Raw genomic sequence first — 16,330 nt, forward strand, 5'->3', positions numbered from 1 at the left:
GCAGCCAGGGGCAATGGCAGATAGATTTTATTGGCCTAGGACACACCAGGGACCCTCACCCAAGGTAGGGGGTGGGATGAGGTTGAAGATAAAATTTGACGGTCACTTGTGGTAGAATCTTGGGTTCTGGCTGTGCTGGAGAAAAGGGAGCCGGGGGCCAGGTTGGCTGGTGGCTGCAAAGCTTGACTGGTAGTGGTGATGAAAGGGGTTTTGTCAGTGTGCATACTCTCCCTTCTATTCCACACCCATACAACCACCCCCAAGGAAGAAGAGAAAACCAAGGGTGTAGGCCATCTTTCCTATCCAGTCCTGTTTTCCTTGGTATTGCAGAAATTGTGACAGGTATGATTACCATCCTTACCTTCCCTGCCGGTTGCATCTGCACAGGAAGCTGGGGGGAGGCAAGAAGTCCAGGAGCTGGATGTAGAGCTTGGGGGTGCATGGGACGCAGGGAGGACTATAGAGAACAGAGTCAGGACCTGAGGCAGCCTGGGGTTCCCCTGGGCATAGCCCTTCCCCTGACCTCCCAAGACCCCACACTCACTGAGTCAGAGAAGCCAGTTTGCTGGTTAGCATGTTCCATTTGCTTCTGCAGGGACAGGGCACCACCAGGCTGGAGGAACCCTAGGTGGGGAAGAAGGGTGTGTGAAATGAGTAGAGAATGAGAAAGGGAAGACTTATGAAACTAGGGCCCCTGAAGGGGTGTTATCACCTGTCTGGGTGGGCTGGAAGTGGCTGTGAACTGCATAGGGCTGTGGCTGTGGCTGAGATAAGTACTGCACTGCAGGAAAGGCTGAAGGTGCTGAAAAAGGCAGGAGGCATAGCCATAGTAACCTTTTAGTCTGTTTACAACACTCCTCCCTATGGGCCTTGAGGAAAGCACCCTCCTTCCCACCACTCACCTCTGAGCTGCTGACTAGGGCTATAGGCCGGTTGAGTGGGTCCATAATGAGGTGGGGGCTGAGCAGTCCCATAGGCACCACCTGGGCTGCCTTGGAATTGCCCATGTTCTGCAGTCCCTGCGAAAGCTGCTGAGCCCACATAATGTCGGGTCTAAGAAGGATAAGAAGTCACTAAATTCCTTGAAATCAAAATCTCAAATGACTTGTGTATACCGCATTTCTCCCTATACAATTAAGGGATACATTCATGACTTGAATATTGGTTTAGTAACGTGGGTGAAGTAGTAGGGAAATAACAATGGGCTATACACCCAATTCTACTACTCTTACTGTAAGCACTTGGGGTCCGAACATCTGTTTGGCTCTGTCAGCTGCCATGAGGGTGCCTGGGCGATTGTGTCCTCCAGGGCTCCCTAGAGAGGGAGAGGGGCTTCATGATGCTGAAATGGTAGTCTACAAGACCCAGGAGGGCCCATCTGACAAGTGGTTTCTTTAATCCTCACCCTGCATGCTGAGAAGATGAGTTCCTGTGTGAACAGTCAGGCTCTGTGGGTATGCAGCTGATGTCAGAGTGGTTAAGTCACTAGAGTGAAAGGGAGGCAGGTCAAAAATCAAGGACAAGTGCCCCTTCTTTTGCCATAAACACTAAATCTTTTGTTACCTGACCCCAGTTACACGTTTTGCCCTCAATTTTAATTTTAGATCTCCAATCCCACCTCTGTTCCTTTCGCCTCCGTTTTTCTTCCTCATGTAAAACTTTCTTGAGCTGCAGGAAAAGCTGGTGCTTCTCTTCCTGTAGGGCCAAAAGCTTCTCTTGCAACTTCAAGATCTGGAAAAGGAGGGAAGGAACAGAAGATAAAGACAGGAGAAGAGCCAAGAAAAGAAAGCTGGGAGAAATCGAGAGATTACAAATACTTGTTCTTTGGTCTCCTCTAATGACATTCTCTCTTCCATCTCCTTTTTTTTTCTTCTCTCCTGCTCTTCCTTCATCTTCTGTTCCATCATTTTGTCTACCTCTTCTTCCTCTGGAGGAAGGATCAAACAGAAAGGAAAAGTGGAAGAGTGGTTAAAATAATTAGAATGTTTGAGACTGAAAATCAGCAAAAACTCGTTATTCCAATGCTCTTTTATGCTCTTAATAAGACAAGCTTCCCATCACTGTAATAGGGGACAGGGAGAGACAGGTTTCATTAGGTGCTCTCCAAGGTCCTTCCCAGCTCAAAGTTTCCTGGAGTTCAGACCTAGCGATTTAAACTCCCAATCACGACGGGGCTGTTCCATCCCTCTACTAGCTTTCGCCTCCGCCGAACAGGTCTGCACGTAGGTGGGGGTCGTTCTGTGACTGCGGTTTCGCCACGGACGTGTGCCCTCCTGCTTTGGCCCCGGCTTACCCTGCCGCTTGCGCTCCCGTTCCATCATGATGTGCCGGTGCAACGCCCTGGCCATGGCGTTGGAAAGCTTGGGGCGCTCCAGGAGCGCAGGCATGGTGCCGTCAGGATCGCTGGGGCCGTGGGCGCCCGGCTCTGTCACCGACTGTCAGACCTCGGACTGGGCCTGTGGGCAGGAAGGCGTTCAGGGACGATCGAGCCGGGTCAGGCGAGAGGCAGGCCGCTCGCCGTCCCGGTCACGTGTCCGGAACCCGCCGTCCGGCCGTCTGCCGCTGCTCCAGCGCGCACGCGCGCGCGAGCGCGAGGTTTTCTAGCCTTGGGACTCCCGCCCCTTTCCCCGCCAGCCCGGGCCCCGGCCCCTCCCTACCCGTTTTCTCTTCGCTTTCTCCGCGGCCTCCTGCGCGCCTTGGCCACTGCGTCACATCCGGTAACGGCTTAATCTTTCCGGGGTCAGAGCATCAGTGCTTCACGGGCTGGGCGGAGAGGAAAAGGCGGAAGTGGCGAGGACAGGAGCCTGTGGCATCCAAGCTCCTCCCCAGCGCCCGCCCCACGCTGATCACCCCTGGCGTCCATCCTGGCGCCACGCCCCGAGCCGGCCCGGGTCCGCGGTGGGACTAGGCGGGCTCGGGATTCCCCTTAGGACGCGCAAGAGAGGCGACGCAGGTGCTCAGAGATGGTGTTTATTGGCTCCTTCTAAATCAGAATCATAACAATTGTACAGAGGACCCAACCCCTCCATTGCTCCCGCCCTTCCCCGTTCCTGCCTGGTGGCCACAGGGAAAAGCAGCTTCATGTGGGGCACAGGGAGACTCCTCTGGGATTCACAGTAACCAGGAACAAAAACGGAAATAAATTAAGTGATACAGGGGAGGGAGTCATAGGGAGTCGTGTTCCCCAAATCAGTGCATGAAGAGGGGTTACCCAGGGCCTGGAGCTGGGCTCCCCACAAGCTCCCTTGCCTCAGAGGGAGTGTTCTGGGGCCCTGGCCATGGAGATGTCCTCCATTTCCCATCTAAATTTGAGACTGCTTCCAGGCTCCTGTGCATCTGCCAGACTGAGCACCATGCATGCTGTGGGTCACTGGAATGAGGTGGAGGCAGTCGTCACTCAAGAGTCCACAGGCCGAGGCCCAACTGTGCTTGTAGTAGTTTGGTCTCACTCCCTCATTCCACCCGTACCAGCAGGGCATAGAGGAGTGTGGCCCCCTTCTCCTTGGTTACCCACTCAAGTTCTGCTGGGCTGAAGTGAGGGTCTGGAGGTTCTCTGAGGACAGCGGAAGGAGGGCCAGGGGTGTAGGAGCCAGGGCGCACACACACCTGGAACGCCACCTGGGCCTGGTGTGTCCGCTGGAATTTGGGGTCCCGGAATCTGTCAGGCAAAAAGCAGAAATAGGGTGGGTTGGTGAGGCCCCTGGCCCCAGTCCTCTCTCCCCTGTGCTAACTGCAACCACTACAATGGCCTTGCTATTCCTAGGAGTCACTCTCACTTTATAGGGACTTGGCTCTAGCTGTTCTCTCTCTGCTACATGGCCTTCCTCCCAATGCCTGCTCAGCTAACTCCCTCACCTCCTTCTCCTGCCTCTGCTCAAACCTTACCTTAATGATATCTACCTGGACTATCCTATTTAATATGCCCACTCCAACCACACTTCAGATCCACTTCCCTCCACTCTACTTTTTGTTTCTATGGTACTGCTTGTCACCTTTAAAAATACTAAACAGTCCTGGCTAGTTTGGCTCTGGTTAGAGTGTCGGTCCACAGACGAAAGAGTCATGGGTTCAATTCCCAGTCAAGGGCACATACCTTGGTTGCAGGTTTGATCCCCAGCCCCAGTCAGGGTCATGTTGGAGGCAACCAATCGATGTGTCTCTCTCACATCAATGTTTCTCTCCCTTCCTCCCTTCCTCCCTCCCTCCCTCCCTCATGCTCTATCTAAAACTCAATGGAGGGAGAGGCAGCAGCACCCTGAGCTGGTGGGGAGCCGCGCCCGGGCGGCCCTCAGGCACGCGGGGGCGAAGCAGCCGCTGCTGAGATGAGATCGGCAGCGCGCCGGGGTCGGATCCCGGGGCAGAGGCTCCCGGAATGGCCGGGCCCACGACGCCGAAAGCGCCGCTGCGGTAGCAGCCACGGAGGCTCCCCGGCGCGGGCGACCTCGAGGTGCCGGCAGCTGCACTCGGACCCGGTAACTTACAAGATTAAAATTAAATTTGGTTGATGATGGTTCTGAACAAATACAGCTCTTTTATTTGAGATAAACTATTCTGAAGACTGAGACCGTGGAGTTTTATCTGAGGATAAAGGAAATCTTTGCAGAAATCTATATTTTATATAGCAAAAATGTGATTCCTGAGACTGAATCTCTAAAGGGCCCATACAACGTAATAGATGTTGGTGGAAGCATTTACACCCAGTCAGCTTGAAGAGTCTCAAATGGACCCTACTACTGAAAAACCAAGATGGCAGTCCACTATGGGGAACAGAGGAAAATGGATTAATACGAGTGCTGTGATAATATACAACCAAGACAGGGTTCTTTTAACATGGATTTCATGAAATGAAGACAATAGGTTTCTTACCCAACACAAATGGACAGTGGATTTGACTTTCTAAAGACTTTTTGTATTATTAAAACAAGTCCATTTTTGGCATTTGGAGATGAAAAATGGTACCTTAACAGAGATATAGTTTGTATGCCTGGAATTTTTTTCAGCTTGATTTGTATGAATATGACCTTGTGAAATGTTAACGTTTAATAAAATTTCTAACACTTTAAAAAAAATAAAAATAAAATAAAATAAATAAAACTCAATGGAAAAATATTCTTGGGTGAGGATTAAAAAAACAACAAAAAACTAAGTATTATTATGCATAAACATTCTAGAAAGAAACGTAAGTTCCAGAAGAGTAAATTTGCCTTTTCAGTTCACTGAGATAGCACAAAAGAAGTGGCATTTGTTCAATAAATGTGTTAAGGGCTGGGTGGAGACTGAGGAGCTAGCAAAAACAAGGTGGGAAAGGGGAGAGCAAATCATGGAGATCTGAGTGGCTCTCGGACCACCTCCCATGTACTTACTGCACTTTGGATGCCAGGGTCTCAGTCCCAGCATATTGGAGGGAGGGAGAAAGCAGCACTGGAGGGGGCTGCTCCTCCCGAGGAGGTGCGCAGTTCTCTCCTGGCTCCTCAAACCCTCCCCTGGGCTCTCCCTTCAAGGGCCGGAAGCTCAGAATGGAGGCCGTGCCTGTGAAGAGAACTGGGTCAGGGTAGCCCTGCTTCAGCCCTCAGGCCCAGCCTACTCTGATTCTGCTGGAGCTATGGTAGGTACCTGCTCCCAATTCCCCTCGGTCCAGCACCCTCCGGATGGCTGCCACATTGCTCCCGTGATATGCCATGTGCCACTTCTTGGTTAGTGTCCCAGCCTCCAGGTGGGGATTCACCCTAGGAAGTGAGTAGATAGGGTAGATAGGACAAAGGTCACTGGTTCCCCAAGGTCATCCCCTAGACATGGAGTTCTGTCACTTCCATGCACCCTCTTGGGACCATCCTTCTCAAGGGAGCAACAAACAGTAAGGGAGATAAATTATCCTGCCCCATATGTACCTGAGGTTGAACCTGCACCAGCCAAAGGGTAGGGCATATTCCCGGGGAGGTTCCCCACGGCGCCTGTGGGCCTCGTCCCCTCGCATCTTCCGGCAAGACTCACAGTAGCACAGGCTACGCTTCGGTGGAGGCATGAAATAATCTTCTGTGGGAGAGTAAGTGGCAGACTTGGTGCTATGGCTTCTGTCATGGGTCTCAACCCACACAGCTTCCTTCTGATTGGTCTCCCGAGCTCTGGGTATGGCCCTGCACTGGTCCTGGGAATGAGGCAGATTCTAGGGGACTGGGGACTCACCAGGAAGCAGCAGCAGTTCTTGGAATCGGGAACAAAGGGCATGGTACTCGCAGCTCTTGAGAGGGCTGGCAGTAGGTGGTGGACCCCAGCATAAGCTCTCCTTGATTCCTGAGGGAGCAGAGGAGGCACAGGTCACAGGAGATGGAGCTAGAAGTACGACGTGGGGTAGAATCCTTGTCCCTTTGGGTTAGCTCACCATCTACCATGTCAGCTTTCTCCATGTCCCCTTGGGTTCCAGTATTCTTCAAACTGGCAGCTCCTGGTTCAGGGCTCACAATTGTCACCTGAACAGAGAGGTGGTAAGCCAGAGTGTCACCAGCTTCCAGAGCCTGATGATTCCTTCCTTGGACCACAGACTTCCCTTTTACTTGGACAGCCGTCTCCCAGGCACTCCCTCCTCCCTGCCTCCATTGCCACTAACCTGCTCACACTGCCCATAGAGGTCCACGAGCACATGGCAGGGCTGGGGGACATCTGGCACAGCCACCCCCTGGTCCATCCCATTGACATGGAGATGCAATCCCCCAGAGCTGTCGAGCTGCAGTCCCAGGATGGTGCCTTCAGGACACGTGTCCAGATTTGGCCCAAACTTCTCACAGATCTGGGAGGGACAGACCTACTGTCTCCCCAGAGATCAGACTCCCACCAGTAGCAGCCACCCCCACCCTTCACTCTGCTTCAGGTCGCTAGTCCCTGGGCCTTGCCTTCACTTTTGCCCACTATCTTGGCTCTACCCCCTGCTTCAATGATCTAGACTCCACCTCCCCTTACCCCACTGCAACATTCTCAATGGTATGGACATAGAAGGCAGCAAGCCCGAGACTGTTCAGATAATAATACACATGCCCTTGTGTGAGTCCACACACTACAGTACCCCTTCATATCTGTGATCCTACCTCAAAGCTTGGGGCCCTTCTCCTTTTTGGCCATCCCCTCCCTACTCAGAGACCTGGCCCCTCACTTCTCCCTGCTCCCTACCCACCTTGAGGCCGTTGTGGAAGACCCCACGGCCCCGCAACAGCCAAGCTGCCCGTTTAAGGGCACAGGCAGAAGCAGGGAAGTTAAGCCTTTCTGGTGGGCAGGTGATAACTCCCAGGACAAGGGAAGATGTCCACTGCCGGTTCAGGAAGTCTATCCGCACCTGGGAAAGAAGGTGACTATTTCCCAGTCATGGCCTCCTGAGAAGAAGCCACCCACCCAGCACATCCCATGCTTCTCACACTAGCCAGAGAGGGAAGGTGATACTTCCCAGAGTATGGCCTTGGATGCTGCTCCTTCTAATGCTTGGAGGGAATGGAAACTGCAAATTCAAATATTTCCTTCCCTCTTTCAGCCTTGGTTGTGCTGCTGACTCTGTAAGGATTCTTGTCCCTAGAGATCCCTTCCTCTAACAGTGACATTTTTTAGTTTGCAACAGAAGGGTTCCTCCTCTAGAAAGCCCTCCCTGTTCCCACATACAGGATCAGGCATCTTCCCTGGAATCCCCCAGCTCCTCCCTACTGCTTCTCTCACCAGTCACCAGGTGGGCACTTCCTGGTACCTGATCTGTAACTCCCACCACAGGGTATGAACAAAAGCCTGGGAAGCTCATTCAAGGGACCTGCCTTTTACTGTCCTCAATCATGTAAGGCCTTGCTCCAGGAAGGCTGGCCCTGGGGTCACCCTGAGCAAGAGTTGCTGGGGACAAGGAGGGTATAAGGAAGGAAAGTGTACCTGGACCAGCAGCTGGGGCACCAGGGGCTGGCTGATGACAACAATGCCCTGATTATAGCTGGCCACCCGTGTAGCTGTACGGTTTCCATTGGACAAGAGGATATTCTTCCCATGGTTCTCCAAGAACTCAAGGGTTGTAGGAATAATGGCCACTTGATCCTGGCCCTGGTGTGGAGGAAAGACTGAGCTGCTAGGGTTGTCAATGTGAGGCCCAAGCCACCCTACTGGAGCTCACACAGAGTTTGTACGTAAGCTTCTACCCATCCAGGACAGGACTGGAGAACCCAAAAACAACCTGGTGGCCAATGGCCCACCAACTGCTCATCCATGTGCCCAAAGGGATCTGCTGCAGCCTCTTACTCCCAGGCCATGCTCCTCATCCTCATCGTCCTCATCACCCTCACTTCCAGTGTCCGAACTGGGGGAAGGTGGCTGCGTGCCTTCAGGCTCCTCCAGCCTTGTAGAGCTGACGATAGACACACTCCGCACTGGCCCATACAGATCCAACACAGCCCACACATTCTGGAGGCACACAAGACCCAGGAAGTTGGTGAGTGGAAGACCTGAACCCCACTCCCAGAATTCAAGGCAAGTCTTGGGTCTACCTTGGCAATGCCAGTGGCTGCAGGCCCCATATCCTCTCCATCTACCAGGATGTGCATTGAGTCATCTGCCCCCCGCCGAATGCCCACACGGCTCCCCACCTAGGACCAAGGTGAGAAAAGGAGAGGCTCAGCCCACCTCTCCCTGCCATCCCCACTCCCAACCCCACCCTTGTCTCCGGATCCAGCTGCTTCACCCCCAGCCTCTCTAGGTTCCGGCCATAGTTCATCCTCTGGAGCAGCCCGTCACGCCTCACTTCACAGCTGGACACCACCCAGGTGGTCTTTGTCCGGAGCTCTGGCAGGGAGGGAGGCAGCCCAGGGCCACCACCTGCTCCAGGCCCCATCTCCCCTGGCGCTAGTGTTGTCAGCCCTATCCGGAGGGAACCTGCCCACTTCTCATCCAGCTCTTCCACTTTCACCTGTATGAGAAAATATTAGCTGGCACTAGCTGGGGGCAGGGGAGTAGGAAGCAGTCTGGCCCTGTTGTGAAGGGCCTGGAAGCCTCCTTTGTCACATCTTCATAGCCCACCTCAAAGACTTCCTCAGTCTTGAGCTCCTTGGTGCTAAAGACAAGGCCATGAGCATAGCCAGCTGCACGCACCGCCCTCGTGCCCTCCTCCTCCAGAGTGACATTCTTGCCGCAAATACTATGGAATCTGTGAGCCACGCCAGCCACTGTGAAAAGATGGCACCAAGGAAAGGGTAGAATTCGGGCAGCAAGCTTCAGATAGGACACAGAACAATGCTTTCAGGTGAAATGGTAAGTTGACATTAAGGTCCCATCTGCCATCACTCCTTCAAGACCTCTGACACCTCTTTTCACCACAGTAAGACTCATTCCCAAACCTGGTATACCCAGCTTATGGTGTCCCAGTCCCTTGGTGGCAGGGAAGTATCCAGGCCCTGTGTACCAGGCATAACCTCCTACCCTCTTCCTGGCTGTCCATCATAGGTTATTCCCTCCCCTTTGCCTGTAGCTGCCACAGCCAGCCTGTCTTTGAACAGCTTCCCTGACCTGGAAGCTGTATCTCTCAGGCCCACAGCAGGCAAGAAGAGCCCACTCTCCCTCCCTGTCGGCTGAACCTGGGGAGTGCAGGGGGAATGACTTCTCAGTAGCGGTGTTGCTGGTTGCAAGGCTGTTGTCCATGGGGCCGGTAGCATTGGTGATGGACACTTGGACGCACTGGCCATAGAGATCCACTACTGCATACACCTCTGGATAGAATAGGAAGGAGTCAGAACCTTGACAGCCCAAGGTGGGCCAGGCTAAGGGTGGCAGGTTGAAAGCCACAGAGTAGTCACCTTTACCCGGAGGCAAGCCTGAGCAGGCAGCGCCTTGGTCCTGGCCATTGATGAAGTAGTGCAGATCGCCCTTGGAAGTTCGCATCATGCCAATGCGTGCACCTGTGCCCAGCGCGTCGAGGTCACAACCATAGTTGTTGCGCATCGTGTTACCATCTTGCATGATAGCTGTGCCACTGGGGGGATGGCAAAAGGGGAAGGTCAACCTTCCAGCCTCCTCTCCACACAGGTCCATGCCCAGCCTCTGCCTGTCAGAATCTTCCAATGCCTTGGATAGGGATCTCAGTCTGGGTCTGAGACCCAATCCTGTCTCCTACATCCCTGGGATCCCTCTCATGAAAAAGTAGTAAAAACCCTATGAGGAAGGAGGGTTGAGCCATGTGGAAGGAAGAGGTGGGGAGTTTCCCAGAATTGACGAGAAGAGGCAGCCAGATCCCCTAGGTCTGTTATTGTCCATGGCTCCCACAGAAGCAGGCCTGAAACCCTGCTTCCCTCATCCCAGCCAGCTTCACCCAGCCCCACCTAGCTGGTCCCAAAGAAAGCAGCCCAACCTTAGCATCCAAGTATCGTAGTCAATGTCTGTCATAGTGTTGGGGAATTCAAGGTCCTCTGGCCGAATAGCAGTTACTCCTGGGAGGAGGCAGGGGTAGGTCAGAGTCAAGCACCCAGCTATAGGCAGCCAGCACCTTTTCAACATACACAAACACACACACAGGTGTCCCTCACCAGCTTCAATGGAGCCTGACCAGCGGTCCACCATCTTCTGAATGACAATTTCAAACAGCTCTCCATCCCGCAGGGCCCTGCCAGGGAGAGTGTTGATCATACAGGCCCTACTGGGTTGCTAAGGCTGGGCAGTAGAAAAGTGGGGACATGCAAGTCCAGACACTGACCGGTTGGAGATGACAATGGCATCATTGAACTCGCTGCGGCAGTTGTGACGGAGCGCAGTACGGCCCCCATTAGTGATGACTGCATTACTGCCATGCAGCTGGTGGAAGCGTAGGTCAGAGCACCCGGCCCCTGACGACGGGGAGCTTGGAGACACCTGGTTGTTTCCCTCAGGGAGTGGCTCAGGGACTGGGGTCACCTCTACAAGAGGGGACATCAAACATTAGGCATACGGTAGTCTCTCAGGCCTCCCAAGGCCATCCCACCCTACTGCCTCTGTCCAGCCTGGCCCGGCCCTCACCCACGTCATCCACAATGGTGGCCTGGGCCGCCTGGCCGTAGAGATCCACAACAGCATAGACACCCGGGGGCACATTCCAGGCAGCAGGGCCCTGAGTCATCCCATTGACAAAGAAGTGGAGAGTCCCGTCCTCCCTGCGAACCACGCCTACCGTGTCCCCTGCCTTGGAAGAAGGGGGGCTGGAGTGAGGAGTCAGGCAGAGTCCCTGCCTGGGTTGGTCCTGCAGCAGCCCCACCTTGCCAACTCCCCACTGTTGAGACCTGGCAATACATCCACTCTCCCACCTTGAGGCGGTCCAGGTTGTGCCCATATTCATCCAAGATAGTCGTCCCATTGTGCATCACCCCATTCCCAGTCATCATCCAGGTCCCTAGGGGAACAAGGAGTGCAGACGATATAAGGGAGAAGCCAGGGCTCCTCTCCTTTATACAGCAATCCCCACATTATTCCCCAAAGCCTTTAGCCCAGCCTGCCTTTTCTCCAACAGTCAGCTTTCTTCCCAAGGAACAAGAAAACTGCTGTTCCCAAGCTAGCCACAGGCCCTGTCCATGGGGCACTCCTCAGCCACTGAATCAGTCATCACCAGTGTGACAAGTAAAAAAAGGGGCTGGAGAACAAGTGTCAGGCCTGTGAAGACAGCTTCCTCCCTAGGACCCTATTCTGGCCCTGCCCTCCTTAGGAGCTCACCAGAACGCAAGTTGGTCATGGTAGAGGGCAATTGGAGGTAGGCAGGATTGTGGGTTGTGACACCAATCTCAATGGAGCCAGCCCATTTGTCCACCATCTTGTCGATGCGCACCTGGAATACCTCTCCATCCCGCAGGGCTCTGCTGCTCAGCACCACACCATGATTGAAGTCATCGGTGGCACTGAAGGTACAGCAAGTGGGGACTCAGATCCCCAACACAATCTCCAAGCATACCAGATCTTAGCCCAAGTCAACCAGATAAACATCACTCAGAAAGCCCCCCCAATTTTCTGTCCAGGATACCCCAGACCAGACTCCCTATACCTCCCACTTCTCCACCCCTTCCCCAATTCCATTAGAGCCCCTTCTGCAAGCTTCTTCCCACCCCATGGGCCATACTGGGGCCTCAGAGCAGTGCGTCCCTCGTGGGTGATGGCTGCCTTCTGCCCACAGTTGGGGTGGAAGAGTAGGCGTTCAGGTTCTGCTTGGGCAGCAGGAGCAGCACGGCGGAGAGCACCCTCAGGGGACAGCGCCCGCAGGATGGCATTGTTCCGGCGCAGACGGTCACTGTGGTTGTTATTGTGGACGATGGTCACCTTCACTGCCATCCCATACAAGTCCACCACTCCATACACCACTGGGGGTGTCAGTGGCGTAGCCACGCCTATAGGAGTGGAAGGTACAGAAATGGGGGGGTGAGGGGAAGAGTCAAATAGAGGGAGACTAAGTATCAAAGAGGCAGGAGGATGAGGTATAGACCACCCCATGGAGGCGCACCAGCCCTCTCTGAGCTTCTCCTTACCCTGATCAATGCCATTAATGAAGAAATGGAGGGCAGCATTGGACTTCCTTGTGAGACCGATGTGGTCACCCTCCTATTAAAAAAAATAATAATAATAATAATAGTCTAGAATTCACCCACAATCAGGCTCTAGACAGTTCTGGGAACCGTGAGAGTAGAGCCTTCCCACCAATGCACATCACAAGAGAACAGCTCCAAAAAGTTTTCGTGAGTCTCAGACCACCTGAATGCTTAATGCAAGTCAGGCACTGTATTGTCACCTTATAACCATCAACTTGTTTAACCCTCACAACAACCTATAAAACACTACTAAGAGGTAATCCTTACCTGAGGATATTTTCCCATTGATTTATAGGTAGAGTGAGAGGAGGGGAGAGAGAAACATCGATGTGAGAGAGATACATTGATTGGTTGCTTCTCGCATGACACCATCCGGGGCCAGGGATCAAATCTGCAACCCAGGTACATGCCCTTGACCAGGAATTGAACCCACGACCCTTTGGTCCACAGGCCAACACTCTAACCACTGAGCCAAACTGGCCAGGGCCTAACAGGGCTCATTTTAAGACATGTGCAGAAAAGAAACTACCAAAGAGGGTTAGCTTCTAGCCTCAGATCACTACCACAAATGGCCAACCATTAAGAGGAATTAAACCTATCTGACTCCAAAATCTGAGTACCTAACTATTGGGGCAATCCTGACTTCTTAGAAGGAATCTTCAAACAAAAGATAAAGGGCCTTGCTCCAGACTGCAGTGCCCAGGCAGGGATGAAGCATACTGGGACTCCCTTGAAGTGTGGCCCAGGTTGTGTTCCACCCTCACCTGAAGCTCATCAAGACTGAATTCACAGTACTCCCGGCGGGTGCCTTTGCCATTGGTCAGAATCCCGCAGCCGCTCATCATGATGGTACCTAGGGGAAAGCACACACCCTGGTTAGGGTATGAGCTTCCTTCACCTCAACAATCCCAGGCCTGTGACCCCACCCTGTCCATGGCTGGTACCTGACTGCAGATTGGTCATGGTAGCTGGATATTCCAAATTGTTGGGATTGTGGGTAGTGACACCGATCTCAATGGAGCCTGACCACTTATCTACGAGCTTGTCGATGCGGATCTTGGGTGGAATATTAGAAGAGGCATGCATATAAATGCAGAGAAAGGACCCTCAGCCCTTGGCCCTTCCCCAAGCCTCACCCTTCCAGCAGGAGGGATCAAGCCCCATCTTTAGCTCCCAGGGGGTGAGGTGCCAGCCAGACCCCAGGATCATGCACACCTCAAACATCTCATTGTCACGGAGCGGGCGATTGGTCATGACAACCCCATTGTTGAATTCATCCAGGGGCCGGCGACGCTCAGCCGTCTTATTATTGTTGCTGAGTTTGATGAGAGTTCCACACTTCTCGTGAAAGAGCAGAGCGTCGTTGGAAGTGAGGATGGGTGAAGTGGCAGCACAGCTAGACCCTAGTCCTTCCCCTGCTGGTGGGGAGCTCAGGTTCACATTTAGGAGCCCCCCATTGTAGGCAGACAGGATGGCATTGCTCACCACCTCGGAGAGCTCCATGCTGGCAAAGTCTGCAGCAGCAGTATGAAAGAAGGAAGCTGAAATGAGGCTCTACACCCTCAGGTTTGCAGTTCTTTCCCTACCCCTCTCCTGAGGTCCCTCCCTTGTCCACCTCACTTCCCACTCCCCTTCCCAGGGCCTCCCAGAAGCCCTCACCATTATGTGACTCAAGGCTGTTAGGAAACGTCTTTGGCCGGGCCTGCGCTGGGGACACCATGAAGGCTGGGGACCAGGCAGGATGGGAGGGGAATAAGGGTTCAGCCCCTGCTGCAGAACCCACAGCCAGGAGACCCCCTCCTCTAACCCCTGCTCTCAGGGGTCTGAGTGGCCCTGCCCACACCCAGCCTCACTTGTTACTACATTTCCCTTCAGCCATCCCCTGTGCCCCACCCCTCCACCACTGCCCTAGCTGTGTTCTCACCTTCATCCCTAGAGGTCCCCTGTTCAGCCAAGGCAGAATCTTCAAGGGGAGCGGAGGGCTCGAGGGGAGGTGTGGGGATAGGAGTAGAGGGGCTGAAGCCTGGCTCATGGGGTAGCACAGTGATTTGGGTGCACTTGCCATAAAGGTCCACAACTGCCCAGACACGAGTAGGCAGGCCTGTGGCAGCCACACCACAATCCCGCCCATTCACCCAGAGCCGCAGCTCCCCAGCAACTGTGCGCTCCACGCCCACACGGTCCCCTTCGCCAAGCTGGTCCAGGTCCTGACCATACTCCTCCAGCACAGAACGTCCATCCCTCAGCACCGAGCAGCCCGACACTACCCACGAACCCCCCTTCAGCCCTGTGGCGCTGCTTGGAAAATCCAGCACACTGGGGTCCAGTGCCGTCACCCCAATCTCAATGGAGCCACTCCAGGAGTTGACCTGTGATAGGGGTGGTGGACAGAGGCTCAGGATGGGCCACCAATGGGTCTCCCACCACTAGGAAACTACAATTCACAGGCCACTGCATCCTCTTCTCCCCACCTCTCAGCTTAACTGACTTCTCTCTTGAGATATAAGAGGCTAATCGAGATGCAGTCCCACAAGTTATTTTCTGCACTCTTAATAGTTTGGTCTACTTTCCCTAGCAACTCTGCCCTGTACTCTGGGTGCTGTGTCTACATCAGTCCTTTCCCCATTCTGCTGGCTGAATTCCCTGGCTCCAGCTCCCTGCCTCCTCTAACTTCGCTGGTCTCTGTGGCTCCTCAACCACCCACATTCACAGCTCTCCATGCTCATATTCCTAGCTCTTCTATCTCTCTTTTCCCCTTGGCCTAATTCTCTCCTAAGCTCTGGCTCCACTCAGATTCACTCTCTTCCCAAATTCAATCTTTGTGCCCTGGGTTTCTTCACTAAGCACACAGACTTCCCTCTCCCTGAATAGCTCTCCTTACCTATCTCACCCACCCAATCCTAAGTTTGTCTTTCAGTGGTTTGTTCTTCCCTAGATTCTCTCTCTTCTCTGCTCATCACACCTTTGACATCTCTCTATCCAGAAACTGTTCCAGGTCTGCTCCTTAGTCGTTCTAGTGGGCGAGACCCCGTGTCCCTTCCCTGCTCCTGGGTCTTGAGGAAATTCAAGCTCTCCTCTCCTCCTTCAGGCTGAATGTCTCTGTTTCATGCTCCCTTCCTGCTCGTCACCTGGTGTCCCCTCGGTACCCGATGATGTGGGTTACACTGACAGTCCTACCCGGTCTCCCTCTGGTCCCCTCCCACCATCCGCCACATCTTGGTTCTGCAGCCCCAGCTCCGCACCTTGCGGTCGATGCGGACGGTGAAGACGCGTCCATCGCGCAAGGGTTCCCGGCTCAACACCAGCCCGTGGTTAAACTCCTGGCCCGGCTGCTGCCGCCGCGCTGTACGCCCACAGGCCGACAGGCTCACCAAGCGCCCAGTGCGCGGGTGCAGCTCCCCGCCGCTGCCCAAACCCGCGCCAGACCCTGGTCCTGGGCCGCTCCCGCCGGGGCCTCCACCCCCACCAGGCCCCGGCCCGGGGCCTCCCCCGGACCCCCCACTCCCACCCGACCCCGCCGCCATCGCCGCTGACGCCGGGGCCGCACGACAGCCGCGTTTGGCGGCACCGTAGCAACCACGGTGCACAAACACCCTGAAGGAATAGGACCCGGGCTCGGGCCAGATATGCTTTACGGCACTGCCGGGCACTAAAACATCCCGGGCTAAGGAATTAACGGCTACCACGATGGGAACAGAAGGACGACGGGGTCGGAGGTTTGCTTTACGGCACGACGAGGTGAAGGAGTGGCTCCAAAAGCGAGGAAGACTTAGGCAGGGAGTTTT

At 54.2% G+C, this 16,330-nt stretch overlaps 2 protein-coding genes across 5 annotated transcripts; both read right to left on the minus strand.

The window, feature by feature from the left end:
- Window positions 1–10: 10 nt before the first annotated feature.
- Window positions 11–2,719, minus strand: GPS2 (G protein pathway suppressor 2). The gene is made up of 11 exons (XM_036269107.1): window positions 2,658–2,719; window positions 2,294–2,456; window positions 1,818–1,927; window positions 1,619–1,731; window positions 1,406–1,485; window positions 1,233–1,315; window positions 903–1,053; window positions 713–802; window positions 545–624; window positions 362–457; window positions 11–186 (listed from the first exon to the last, which is right to left on the minus strand). Exons 2-11 carry the CDS (start codon window positions 2,385–2,387, stop codon window positions 103–105), a joined length of 981 nt encoding a protein of 326 aa, XP_036125000.1. The 5' UTR covers window positions 2,388–2,456; window positions 2,658–2,719; the 3' UTR covers window positions 11–102.
- A 237-nt stretch (window positions 2,720–2,956) lies between these two features.
- Window positions 2,957–16,267, minus strand: NEURL4 (neuralized E3 ubiquitin protein ligase 4). 4 transcript variants are annotated; one of them, XM_036268549.1, is made up of 29 exons: window positions 15,788–16,267; window positions 14,470–14,914; window positions 14,205–14,270; window positions 13,761–14,059; window positions 13,490–13,601; window positions 13,310–13,398; window positions 12,486–12,558; window positions 12,083–12,347; window positions 11,683–11,864; window positions 11,280–11,365; window positions 10,996–11,158; window positions 10,697–10,895; window positions 10,530–10,606; window positions 10,355–10,433; window positions 9,804–9,979; window positions 9,585–9,716; window positions 9,031–9,176; window positions 8,696–8,920; window positions 8,502–8,600; window positions 8,257–8,418; window positions 7,897–8,061; window positions 7,166–7,324; window positions 6,605–6,784; window positions 6,380–6,467; window positions 6,184–6,291; window positions 5,889–6,033; window positions 5,614–5,726; window positions 5,364–5,529; window positions 2,957–3,658 (listed from the first exon to the last, which is right to left on the minus strand). In XM_036268549.1, exons 1-29 carry the CDS (start codon window positions 16,067–16,069, stop codon window positions 3,454–3,456), a joined length of 4,686 nt encoding a protein of 1,561 aa, XP_036124442.1. In that variant the 5' UTR covers window positions 16,070–16,267; the 3' UTR covers window positions 2,957–3,453. The 4 variants fall into 4 exon arrangements, with proteins under 4 accessions (XP_036124442.1, XP_036124440.1, XP_036124441.1 ...); XM_036268547.1 differs by having other exon boundaries at window positions 9,810–9,979; window positions 15,788–16,084; XM_036268548.1 differs by lacking the exon at window positions 14,205–14,270 and having other exon boundaries at window positions 9,810–9,979; window positions 15,788–16,069.
- Between the last annotated feature and the right edge of the window lie 63 nt (window positions 16,268–16,330).

This window comes from Molossus molossus, unplaced genomic scaffold (assembly GCF_014108415.1).
Source record: "Molossus molossus isolate mMolMol1 unplaced genomic scaffold, mMolMol1.p scaffold_m16_p_19, whole genome shotgun sequence".
In the NCBI taxonomy this organism is placed as follows: Eukaryota; Metazoa; Chordata; class Mammalia; order Chiroptera; family Molossidae; genus Molossus; species Molossus molossus.

What these genes read in the sequence shown, in the direction of transcription:
- GPS2 (XM_036269107.1), bottom strand. Translation starts at nt 2,387, where the DNA reads ATGCCTGCGCTCCTGGAGCGCCCCAAGCTTTCCAACGCCATGGCCAGG. An exon ending in CCCTAGTCAGCAGCTCAGAG is followed by an intron (nt 803 to 902) that starts GTGAGTGGTGGG and finishes TGCCTTTTTCAG; the next exon opens with CACCTTCAGCCTTTCCTGCA. An exon ending in AGATGCAACCGGCAGGGAAG is followed by an intron (nt 187 to 361) that starts GTAAGGATGGTA and finishes CACCACTACCAG; the next exon opens with TCAAGCTTTGCAGCCACCAG.
- NEURL4 (XM_036268549.1), bottom strand. Translation starts at nt 16,069, where the DNA reads ATGGCGGCGGGGTCGGGTGGGAGTGGGGGGTCCGGGGGAGGCCCCGGG. An exon ending in CAGCCTTGAGTCACATAATG is followed by an intron (nt 14,060 to 14,204) that starts GTGAGGGCTTCT and finishes CTGCTGCTGCAG; the next exon opens with ACTTTGCCAGCATGGAGCTC. An exon ending in TGCCCCAGCTGCTGGTCCAG is followed by an intron (nt 7,325 to 7,896) that starts GTACACTTTCCT and finishes CTTCTTTCCCAG; the next exon opens with GTGCGGATAGACTTCCTGAA.